The sequence below is a fragment of the Caenorhabditis briggsae genome (genome assembly GCF_000004555.2).
Source record: "Caenorhabditis briggsae complete genome, chrI, whole genome shotgun sequence".
Lineage (NCBI taxonomy): Eukaryota > Metazoa > Nematoda > Chromadorea > Rhabditida > Rhabditidae > Caenorhabditis > Caenorhabditis briggsae.
The window spans coordinates 13,471,931-13,484,919 of record NC_013489.2 but is presented as its reverse complement, the minus strand read 5'-3'; the positions used below and the strand labels follow the sequence as shown (position 1 = coordinate 13,484,919).

The 12,989-nt window shown below is 34.9% G+C and overlaps 1 protein-coding gene and 1 non-coding gene across 2 annotated transcripts; both read left to right on the top strand.

The window, feature by feature from the left end:
* Positions 1-35: 35 nt before the first annotated feature.
* Positions 36-4,517, top strand: CBG15806 (the record flags this gene model as incomplete). Its single annotated transcript, XM_045241455.1, has 6 exons — positions 36-109; positions 461-574; positions 1,704-1,919; positions 3,451-3,540; positions 3,980-4,052; positions 4,431-4,517. 6 exons carry the CDS (start codon positions 36-38, stop codon positions 4,515-4,517), a joined length of 654 nt encoding a protein of 217 aa, XP_045095830.1.
* A 2,354-nt stretch (positions 4,518-6,871) lies between these two features.
* Positions 6,872-6,944, top strand: CBG28739. The gene has a single exon. It is a non-coding gene (tRNA).
* The last annotated feature ends 6,045 nt before the right edge of the window (positions 6,945-12,989 follow it).

Genomic DNA, 12,989 nt, shown 5'->3' with positions numbered 1-12,989 from the left:
TCAAATGGGATCCGTGCGGTTTGGTGTGCGTAGCCATGATCTATGCGCTAATGGCTTATGCAGACTATGTGATTCTCATATGGATGTTGCTGCCCACTTTTGGACATTCGTATGTTTTGAAAATTTGTGTCTTGTGTCGCTAGTGTGAGAAAAAAATTTAGATCGTGGGAAAAAAGTTTTTTGGGTCAAAAGTCATGAAAATTCACGAAAAGCCCTGGGAAAAAGGCTTCAAAACGGCTGGAAAAGGTCTAAAAATTGCCGAAAAATTGCTAAAAATCGGCGTTTTTTTGCCTAAAAATACAAAATTTCTGCAAAAAATTGATATTTTGAAATTTTTGAAAAAATTTTTTTTCATTTTTTTTTTCCAAAATTATAAATTTTAGGCTGTTTTAGGCCATTTCTAGGCAGAAAAATCGGGATTTTAGCCGATTTTTGACCCAAAAAACCTGAAATTTTCCAGAATATGGACCGTAATCCACGGCGTGGTGTTCAATTCGCTGCTCATCACAACAATTATTGCTCATACGAGAGCAATGACCGCGGATCCGGGTGTGGTGCCGATTTCACAGTCGAAGTGAGTCAAAAATGGGAAAAAATCGCGACAAAAGCCACGAAAATCACTTTTTTGAGTCCTAAAATCGCTAAAATCAGAGAAAAATGAATTTCGTAACGATTTTTGACGATTTTAGCTCATTTTAAGTCACTTTATGGGCATTTTCAGCCATTTTAGCTTTAAAGAACCCAAATTTTTGACCCTTCGAGGGCACTTTTGGTCAATTTCAGGTCATTTTTAGTCATTTTTAGCTATTTTTAGCTCATTTTCAGGACCCTTTTTACTCTAAAAACCTCTGAAAAGGTGAATTTTAGATCGATTTTTGACGATTCTAGGGAATTTTTAGACATTTTCAGTCGTTGTGGACCATTTTAGACCAATTTTAGACCATTTTAGACTGATTTTAGATCATTTTAGACCAATTTTGGACCATTTTAGACTGATTTTTGACGATTCTAGGTCATTTTTAAATGATTTTCAGTCAAGTTTTCAACAAATTTTCACTATTTTCCATGATTTTTCCTTCTTAAAATCTCAAATTTGAAAGCAATATTTTTCAATTTTCGACCATTTTAGGGCATTTTAACTCATTTTTGGCTCGTTTAAAGTCATTTTAGGGCTTTTCAGTCACTTTTTGGTCTATTTTAGCTTATTTTTGAATTTTCTAGGTCATTTTTAGCTCAATTTCAGTCATTTTTGATTCTAAAAACCCCTTCAAAATGAATTTCAGACCGATTTTTGACGGTTCCGCGGCATTTTTAGCCATTTTCAGGTCATTTTCAGTCATTTTTGGCCCTATTTTCCTCTTCCAAAATGCATTTTCTTTAGGTCATTTTCAGTCATATTTAACCATGTTTAGCTCATTTTAGACCATTTTAAACCATTTTAGACAAATTTTGGACCATTTTAGACTGATTTTTGATCATTTTAGACCAATTTTAGACTATTTTAGACCAATTTTGACCAATTCTGGACAATTTAGCCCAATATTGGACTATTTTAGACCGATTTTGGATTATTTTTGACCTATTTTAGACTATTTTAGACCAATTTTAGATTATTTTAGACCAATTTTGGACCATTTTAGCTGAATGTTCGTCAAATTTCCACTATTTTAACCCATTTTCTCCCTAAAAATGTGAAATTGCAGAGCTGAGAAGCCGTTGAACCAGCAGAACGTGGACTATTCATCAGACGAGGAGGATGAATCAGATGAAGAAGCGGCGTTCCGAAGGGATCATTCGTTCAGTCGACCGTCTGCAACTGAATGGACCATGTGTACCCGTTGTGACTCTTTGAGACCACCCAGAGCACACCATTGTCGAGTTTGCAAGCGGTGTATACGGAAAATGGACCATCATTGTGGGTTTTTCGGGTTTTCGCAGGCTGAAAATTGCTCAGAAACGACTGAAAATGACTAAAAATTCCCTAGAATCGTCAAAAATCGATCTAAAATTCACCTTTTCAGAGGTTTTTAGAGTAAAAAAGGACCTGAAAATGAGCTAAAAATAGCTAAAAATGACTAAAAATGACCTAAATTGACCAAAAGTGCCATAATAGGGTCGAAAATTCATTTTGGAAGTGGTTTTTCAGAGCTAAAATGACTGAAAATGCCCAAAAAGTGACTTAAAATGACCTAAAATCGTCAAAAATCGTTACAAACTTCATTTTTCTCTGATTTTGGCGATTTTAGGTCTCTAAAAAGTGATTTTTGTGGCTTTTGTCGCGATTTTTTCCGCATTTAAATTTGGCTAAAAATGAGCTGAAAATTGGCTGAAATTTAGCTACAAATGACCTTAAAATGACCTTAAAATGACTTGAAAATTACCTAAAAATTACCTAAAAATTACCTAAAAATTACCTAAAAATTACCTAAAAATTACCTAAAAATTACCTAAAAACGGCCTAAAAATGACATAGAACAGCCTAAAAACGGTCTAGAAGGGCCTAAAAAAAGCATAGACAAGCCGAAAATGGCCTTTAAATGTATAAAAGTAGCCTAGAAAAGCCTTAAATTACCTATAAATGGCCTGAAAATGACCTAATCGCTGGTTTAATGGCTGAAAATCGCTGAAAATCGCTAAAGAATAGGTCAAAATTGGCCATTAACAAGCCTGAAACAGTCGGAATTCGGCTAAAAAACACAAAATTTCGTTAAAATTAGCTTTAAAACACTGAAAATCCCTTGAATTTCAGACTTTTTCAGCCAAAATTAGGCGATTTTCAGCCTCAAAACCCTATATAAAATTATGCTGAAATTCTCAATTTTTTGTCTCGCAGGTCCATGGGTGAACAATTGTGTTGGTGAGCTGAATCAAAAATGGTTCCTTCAATTCATCTTCTACGTTGGCATCTCCAGTTTATACTCATTATTGTAAGTGTTTTTCGCCTATTTCAAGCTAAAAATCTTGTCGATTTTCAGCCAAAAAAAGTTTTAAAATTGGCATTTTTAAGCTTAAATTTTCGCTGAAAATCGGGATTTTGAGCCAAAAACAGCTTAAAAATCGTGATTGTTAGCTGAAAATTGTGTAAAAATCGTCATTTTTTAGCCTTAAACTTCGATGGAAATGGTAATTTTAAACATAAGAGTGGCTTAAAATTCGTCATTTTTGGTTGAAAATTTGCTGAAAATCGTGTTTTTTAACTTGAAAATGAGCTGAAAATCGTCGATTTTCAGCTAGAAATGGTTCAAAAATCGCCATTTTCAGCCAGAAATCGGCTGAAAATTGTCATTTTTAGCTAAAAATTCTGTAAAAATCCTCATTTTTAAGCTTAAAATTGGCTGAAAATCATCGATTTTCAACTAGAAATAGCCAAAAATTCGTCATTTTTGGCTGAAAAATGGCTGAAAATCGTGATTTCGAGTCGAAAAAGTCGAAAATTCTCAATTTTTACAGTATCCTCTGCCTATGCTGGGTGTACCACGACGCTTACGGGTCAACGGGTCTCAAAGGACCACTCGGCGAAAATATATATCATGCTAAAGTGTGAGTTTTTCGTCAAATTTTGGCCTAAAATGAGCTGAAAATGGCTGAAAATAGGCTAAATGTGAGCTAAAAATCGTGAAATTTGACCTAAAACAGGCCTAAGTTAGACTAAAAATGGTCTAAAAAAACGCTGTTATTAGTAGCTGAATTAGCTGAAAATGACGCTCAAATGGCTTAAAATAGGCCAAAATTTGGCTGAAAATGGTCGTGATATGCCGAATTCCAGGTCCAATAGGTGGTTCAAAATTGTCTGAAAATCATGAAGAAAGTGGTCTAAAAACGCTAATTTTGACTGAAAAAGAACGAAAAATGAGCTTATTAAAATGACTAAAAAACACAGCTCTCATACCTGTAAAATTGCCTGAAAATCATGAAAAATGGCTTAAAATAGCTCAAAATTCAGTATATTTGACTGAAAATCTCCTTCGTTTTTTTCCAGAATTCACTCAGTCATGCTGGCCATGGAAAGTGCACTATTCGGGCTGTTCGTGTTGGCTGTCTCGTGTGATCAGGTATTTTTGGGATGAAAATGAGGAATTTCAGCGATTTTTAGGGCTGAAAATCGAGATTTTCAGCAATTTAAGGTGCCACACAAACGCGAAATAATTTGTGAGCGATTTTTAATCTAGAAAATGGGATTTTCAGCGTTTTTCAACCCGAAAGTTTGATATTTGCCAGTTTTTAAGTCGAAAAATGAGCAATTTCAGCGATTTTCGAGTTGAAAAAGTGAGATTTTCAGCGATTTTCAACCCAAAAATGTTGTTTTTTTTTTGCCAATTTTTTAGTCTAAAAATCACGATTTTCAGCAATTTTCCTGGTTAAAAATGAGCAATTTCAGCGATTTTCAGCCAAAATCCCTGCTTATTTTCAGCTCGGCGCCATATTCACAGACGAAACCGCCATCGAGGCGTGTCAACGACGCGGAAGGAACTATTTGGCGTCGTCCAGAAGGCCCAGGAATAGTAAAGTGGCCATGATGAAGCAGGTTTGCGGTCCAGGTACGGATTTTAGAGGTTTTTAAGCTGAGAAATTTGAAATTTTCGAGGTTTTTCACGCCTGGAAACCTTGAAAATAAGATTTTTACAAGATTTTTAGCCCAGAAACTTGAAATTTCAGATTTTTCGAAAATTCGAAAAATTTGAATTTCCCGCCAAAATTTTTTCCAATTCAAAAATTCAAATTTCCCGCTCAAAATAAAGGTGATTTTGAAGGTTTTTAGGTCAAATTTTTGGTTTTTTTTTTCAGCGTTTTCTGACCCCTGGAAGCTCTGAAAACAGGATTTTTAGCCTAGAAAATCGAATCTTCAGGTTTTCAAATTTCCCGCCAAGCCATAAAATTCAAAAATTCCCATCAAAAAAGGTATTTTTCGAAGGTTTTTGGGTCGAAATTTCGGAATTTTCAGTGTTTTTCACGCCTGGAAACCTTGAAAATGAGATTTTTACAAGATTTTTAGCCCAGAAACTTGAAATTTCAGATTTTTCGAAAATTCGAAAAATTCAAAATTCGCGCCAAATTTTTTTTTCAATTCAAAAATTCAAAATTCCCGCTCAAAATGAAGGTGTTTTTGAAGGTTTTTGAGCTGAAAATCTGGAAATTTCGAGGTTTTTCACGCCTGAAAAGCTGAGAAATCGATATTTTAAGCCCAGAAACTTGAAATTTCAGATTTTCGAAAATTCGAAAAATTTAAATTTCCCGCCAAAAAAGGTTTTTTTGAAGGATTTTAAGCCAAAAATTTGGAAATTTTAGAATTTTTTATGCCTGGAAACCTTGAAGGTTGAATTTTCAGATTTTCAAATTTCCCGCCAAGTCATTTAATTCAAAAATTCAAATTTCCCGCTCAAAATAAAGGGTTTTCGGTCAAATTTTTGGTTTTTTTCAGCGTTTTTTACGCCTGGAAGCTCTAAGAATGGGGTTTTCAGAATTTTTTCAAAAAATTCAAATTTCCCGCCAAGCCGAAAATACAAATTTTTTCAAAAAAAAATTCAAAATTCCCGCCAAAAAATGCCTTTTTCTGAAGGTTTTTAAGCCAAAAATTCGAATTTTCAGCGTTTTTTACCCCAGGAAGCTCTAAAAATGGGGTTTTCAGAATTTTTTTCAAAATTCAAATTTCCCGCCAAACCATGAAATTCAAAATTTTCAAAAAAAAATCGAAATTTCCAGGTCCCAAAATCCTGTGGCTGGTGCCGTGTGTGACCCCACAGAAAGCTCAACCCCGCTACCTTCGAAACCACGATCAGCTGGCTCATTTCGATGTTTAGGAGGCTCCGCCCACTTCACAGGCTCCGCCCACTTTCAGGAGGCTCCGCCCACTTTTACGGCTATTTTCAATCAAAATCATATAATTTATTCATGTTTTTTTTGTATTTTTTTTCCATTTTTTTGTCTTGCTCTGTATAGTTTTATCCTCCTCCCTGTTCGTTTCCCCAGTTTTTTTTTTGAAAAATCTGAAAATTTCAGATTTTCAGAAAAAATTTTTTTTTCTGAAATTCATTTTTTTCGCTGAAAATTACCTCTCAAAATGTGATATGTATCAATCTACAACAACAGAAAAAATCAACTTCGATGGTGCCTAATAAATAAAGTTCTTCTTGTGTCAAAAAGTCGCATTTTAAAGGCGCATGGACCAAAAAGTGAAAAATCAAAAAGTTTTCAAAGTATACCTTGTGGGTACTCATTTTGAAGCTCTAAACGTCCTAAATTCAAAAATAGCGAAAAATTCAATTTTGGACCAGAATTGACAAAGTTGTGGCTAATTTTGTGATTTTCGAAAAAATACAAAAAATGAAAATCTACCGTATCTCGGTTAGTTTTTTCTCAAACTCAATGAAATATAGTTAAGTGGATTTGGCTCATCAAGAGCTTCAAAATGAGTATAATCATGACCTGATTCAGAATTTTCAGATTTAAAGGCGCATGGACCAAAAAAATTCCAAAATCTAAAATTTTTAATTAGGCCTTGTGGATACTCATTTTAAAGCTCTAAGCTTCCTGAACGCAGATCAATCAGAATTTTCATGTTTAGACGAAAAGTGAAAAAGATACGGTAGTTTTAACACTGTTTTTGGGTCTCATTGGTTATTCGCATTTTTCACTTGCTGGGAAAATTTGAAGTTACATGAATTGTATATGAATTTAAAGCGCTTTTTAAGTCCTACAATTTGCAGTTAGAATTTTCAAAATTGGGCGATTTTCACGAAAGTTACAGAGTTTTAAGTTTCAAGCGCCCTCCCTCCACACACGTGAGCGCGCTTTCTCTGCGCCTCCTCCTCCCCCTCTCTGTCTCGTCCGCGCCGCTACTTCTTATACGCTCTCGTTTTCCCTAGCTGTCGCCGCCCGGTTAGCTCAGTCGGTAGAGCACCAGACTCTTAATCTGGTTGTCGCGGGTTCGAGCCCCGCATTGGGCTTATGCTTTTTTCTTTTTTTTGCTGATTTTTTAGTGTGGTTTAAAAGTTTTAACACACAAATTAGTGATTTTTGGACCCGTTTTAGGGCACGTTTAGGCTCATTTTGAAGCTCTAATTGTGTCAGACTTAAAAGTATAACTACAAATTCAATTTTTCCCAAGATTGTAGCTCATTGAGCAAAAAGAAAAAAAGTTCAAAAAACCAATTTCCCTGAACAGACCATAAAACTACATTTTTCGCCTATGTCTGATACGAGCGGGTGTGTCACTGCCCAGTATATAAATTTAGAAAATTCCAGAAAAATAGTTTTCTGCTTTTTTTTATTCCAAATTTTGCTAAAATGAACAATTTACCAGCAACATCTATCCAGGTAATCCTATTTCTTAATAACTTCTTTAATTTATGTCCATCTGTTTGTCCAGATGTCCACCAACAAAATCCATCCGTCTACAGCCCCGCCAATGGCTGATTCTGAATCCGAGGACCCAGAAACATCCACATTTTTCGATGAATGCAGTTCTATTACAGCTATTTTATTGGTTTTTTCTGGTTTAGCTAGTTTAATTGCTTACTATCTCTTTTTTTCCAACAAGAAGCAATAAAAATGAGTCAAAACTCGACTTTCAGTTAATAAAAACTACCGTAACTTTTTGAATTTTCGTTCAAACTCGAATTTTCTTGCATTTTCGAACTTTGCTTGTTAAGAGCGTCAAAATGAGTACCCACAAGGCACAATTCTAAGACATTTGAATTTTCCAGGGTCCATGCGCCTTTAAACCGGAAAACACGAAGCTCTCCAAATATAGTCGTGTTTATACTAATCTTAAAGCTTAAATCAAAATACGTTCAAAAATTTCAATTACATCAGGCTTGGGCTAAAATTGACCGAGATACGGTCATTTTAATTTTCAGAATAATTTTTTCTGAATCTGAAAATCATCCATAACTTCTTCAATTTTTGCTTAAACTCAAATTTTCTTGCATTTTTGAACTTTGCTTGTTCAGAGCGTCCAAATGAGTACCCACAAGACGCAACTCCAAAAATTATGAATTTTCGGGGGTTCATGCGCCTTTAAACCGGAAAACACGAAGCTCTCCAAATATAGTCGTGTTTATACTCATCTTAAAGCTAAAATCAAAATACGTTCAAAAATTTCAATTACATCAGGCTTGGGCTAAAATTGACCGAGATACGGTCATTTTAATTTTCAGAATAATTTTTTCTGAATCTGAAAATCATCCATAACTTCTTCAATTTTTGCTTAAACTCAAATTTTCTTGCATTTTCGAACTTTGCTTGTTAAGAGCGTCAAAATGAGTACCCACAAGACGCAACTCCAAAAATTATGAATTTTCGGGGGTTCATGCGCCTTTAAACCGGAAAACACGAAGCTCTCCAAATATAGTCGTGTTTATACTCATCTTAAAGCTAAAATCAAAATACGTTCAAAAATTTCGATTACATCAGGCTTGGGCCAAAATTGACCGAGATACGGTCATTTTAATTTTCAGAATAATTTTTTCTGAATCTGAAAATCATCCATAACTTCTTCAATTTTTGCTTAAACTCAAATTTTCTTGCATTTTCGAACTTTGCTTGTTAAGAGCGTCAAAATGAGTAACCACAAGGCAGGATTCCAAGGAATTGGATATTTCGAGGGTCCATGCGCCTTTAAACATGAAAATTGGAGTTCCGACAAATATGGTCATGATTATACTCATCTTAAAGCTAAAATCAAAATACGTTCAAAAATTTCAATTACATCAGGCTTGGGCTAAAATTGACCGAGATACGGTCATTTTAATTTTCAGAATAATTTTTTCTGAATCTGAAAATCATCCATAACTTCTTCAATTTTTGCTTAAACTCAAATTTTCTTGCATTTTCGAACTTTGCTTGTTAAGAGCGTCAAAATGAGTACCCACAAGACGCAACTCCAAAAATTATGAATTTTCGGGGGTTCATGCGCCTTTAAACCGGAAAACACGAAGCTCTCCAAATATAGTCGTGTTTATACTCATCTTAAAGCTAAAATCAAAATACGTTCAAAAATTTCGATTACATCAGGCTTGGGCCAAAATTGACCGAGATACGGTCATTTTAATTTTCAGAATAATTTTTTCTGAATCTGAAAATCATCCATAACTTCTTCAATTTTTGCTTAAACTCAAATTTTCTTGCATTTTCGAACTTTGCTTGTTAAGAGCGTCAAAATGAGTAACCACAAGACGCAACTCCAAAAATTATGAATTTTCGGGGGTCCATGCGCCTTTAAAGTTGAAAATTCGAAATTCTCCACATATGGTCATGTTTATACTCATTTTGTAGCTGAGATCAAAATACGTTCAAAAAACTAATTTTCAATGGGTTTGGACCAAAATTGACAGCGGTACGGTCATTTTGATTTTCAGTGTTTCTCATTCAAAATCAGAAAATTGCCCCTAACTTCTTCAAAATTAGTCCGAATTCGCATTTTTGATGGAATTTGAGTTTGACGCGTTTCGAACTTTAAAATGAGTACCCGCAGGGTAGGATTTAAAAAATGTAAATTTTCGGGTGGTCCATGCGCCTTTAAGGTTGAAAAATCGACTTTGGACGAATAAGGTCATGTTTATACTCATTTTAAAGCTAAAGACAAGCCAAATACAACAAAACTGCGTTCATCAAGTTTAGACAAAAATTAGTCGAGATACTGTAACTTTAAGCTTTTGATCCCAAAAATGTTGAAATCTCAAAAATCAAAAATCCACCCAGAAGGTTGTTTTTCAACATTTGCCAATCTCAAAAAATACAAAAAATGTATTCTTTCCATATAGGTAATCGTTTTCTTCTTACGTCAATGGGTGTCAGAAGTCCAAAAAAAGGGGGCGGAGCCAAGAAAAGGATTCTGGACCAAAATTATTTTTATTCTGGATTTTCATTCCACTCGCTGAAAAATGGCAAACTCTCAGAAATCCAAGAAAAGCGGAAAAGTTAAAGTGAGTTTTTCGAAATCTTGAAATTTTGAAAATTCAAAGATTTCAGATTTGGACCAGCAAAGTGTATCCAGTGTATGCAGGTCAACCACTACCAGATATTCCAATGGGACCAACGTCGTCTTCAGAATGGAATTCGCTATCAAGATGTGATAAAACTATTATCATTACAGCGATAATTCTCCGTTTAATTGCATTTTCCATCGTTGCTTTTATCTATGTTTCTCATGCTGATAACAGCAAAAATCAATAAATCTATAAATTTTGAGTATTGGAAATGGATTTTGCTCGTTTAGAGCTTCAAAATGAGTACCCACAAGGCAGGATTCCAAGGAATTGGATATTTCGAGGGTCCATGCGCCTTTAAAATGAAAATTGGAGTTCCGACAAATATGGTCATGATTATACTCATTTTGAAGCTGAAATCAAAATACGTCCAAAAAACTTAGTTTTATGGAATTTGAATCAAAATTGACAGAGATACGGTCATTTTGATTTTCAGCGTTATTTTTTTTACAATCAGAAAATCATCCACAACTTTCTCAGTATTTGTTCAAACTCGGATATTTTGCAAAACTCAAATTTGGCAGGTTTGAAGCTTCAAAATGAGTACCCACAAGATGCAATTCAAAATATTTTCATTTTTCGCGGGTCCCTGCGCCTTTAAAGTTGAAATTTAGAAGTTTTCCAAATATGATCATGTTTATACTCATTTTGAAGCTGAAACTAAAACACGTTCAAAAAATCTAATTTCATGGGATTTGGACCAAAATTGACCGAGATACGGTAGTAGGAATTTTTCGATCTCCAAAAATAGGATCCTATACTCATTTTATACTCATTTTAAAGGGCTAAACTTGAAAATCCTGAAATTTTTCATCTTTCAAATTGATATGAATGGTTTTCTGGTCTCCTATTTCATCATTTTCGAATTTCCAAATGTCATAACCTTTGGCGTCCTGGTGAGACACTGCAAAAAAAAAGAGAGGGGACGAATGTCTGCGTCTCTCCAACACTCTATTGTCTCTCGTTTTATGTTTCTCATTCATATTCCACCGTCCCAACCATTTCATTATTGTTTCCAACTGGCGCAATGTACGTGCCTAACCAATTTCGAGCTCTATTTTTCTGAAATTCTATGTCTATATTCACAATGTAGCCCATTTTTCTCAATTTTTCTGAGAATGTAAGGTAAGAATACATTTAAAAAAATTATAATTGAAAAATGTGAAAAAAATTTATTTCCCATCATATTCTTAAGAATTGTCCTTGTTATTGTTAGAGTCATCAATTGAGGATATGCAAAAACTACCGTAACTTTCTCAACCTTTGTTTAAACTCAAATTTTTTAACGAATTCGAGTTTGATACATTTAGTGCTTCAAAATGAGTACCTACAAGGTATAGTTCCAAACATTTTCATTTTTTCGGTGGTCCATGCGCCTTTAAAGTCGAAAATTCTAAATCTTCCAAATATGGTCATGTTTATACTCATTTTGAAGCTGAAACCAAAATACGTTCAAAAAACTACATTTCATTGGGCTGGGGCCAAAAGTGACAGAGATACGGTAATTTGGATTTTCAGAAATTTCTTAAATCAGAAAAGCATCAATATCTTTTTAATTTTGGTTCAAACTCAATATTTCTTCAAGGAATTTGAGTTTGATACATTGAAGGCTTCAAAATGAGTACCCACAAGGCACAATTTCGAAAATTTCCAATTTTCGAATGGTCCATGCGCCTTTAAAGTTGACAATTCGAGATTTGACAAATGTGGTCATGTTTATACTCATTTTAAAGCTAACGACAAGACAAATTCGACAGAAATAATTTCATCAAGTTTAGGTCAAGAATCCATGCGCCTTTAAGGTGGAAAATTCGAAAATTGTCATTATTTTCAGAATGAGCTCAACGAAATCGCTGATGAAGCTCTGAAAGTCGTTTGCCAGTATTTTTCGATTTCGGATATGTAAGTGACTACAATAATTATCCTACCAAATTTTGTTTTACAGGAAAGCTCTACATCGAACGGATCACCCAATGACATCGAGGGAGAATTCCATGCCAGAGAAAATCAAGCTCCATCGGAAACACCTGGAACAATTTTCTACAACGAAATAGCTTGAAACTTCGGAATACTCATCGTTTCTTGTGAACAAAATATTGAAGAAAAATGCAAAAGTCCGGATGTTAGAGGTGCATGCACAAGCCAGCGACAATCATAGAAAGCTTCAAGTCGAAAAAATCGATATGGAACTCTACGAATCGTCTCAAGATTCTGCTGAAATTGATTCAACCTGGAATTCTCACTCCTTCTTTCATCTATATAATCATTTCATTTTCTATAAACAAAGTTTGATAATAATCTAATTTTATACAAATAAAAACATTTCATGACAAAAGAGACAAAAATAGGAAAGTTGAAGTCTAGCAGTTTGGTACATTATTAAAGGTGGGGGGACAGGAGATTTTTCGTAGTTTTTTTTGTAGCTAGAGTATGCATTCTACCGTGACGGTGTACAACGCTTAATGTCACTCTGCGTACAGCTGTCGTCCTCGCCTTTATGTATGCAATCGGGCGACCGCTTTCTCTTTGCCCGCGTGGCTCAGTCGGTAGCGGCGCCGCACCCTCAATCATCGCCCTCACAAGTTCAAATCCTCGAGAGGCATATTTAAACGAAATTTCGAGAACAATATTTTTTCATGTCCCCCCCCCCCTTTAAATGAATAAGAAACGGACTCCCCCTTATGGGCGCGGCTTATTGTTTTGGCAAAGACATTCGAGGCTCCTGGACGTTTCAGAACCCGACGTTTCAGAACCACGACGTTTCAGAACTCAACAGTTCCGAACCCGATGCAAATGAGCATTGCTCATTTCAATTTTGTGCTCTTCTGCTTTTTTATTCGTTCTCATCTACCGTACTCCAAACAATGATAGGTTCATACTCGGAATCTCTCAAAAAATCGAAAAAAAAATTGAAATTTTCAAAAACGATGCCTAGAAGTACGCAAACATTTTTCCGGCGCACATGATTCTCATTTTTGCGAGATTCCGAGTATGAACCTATCA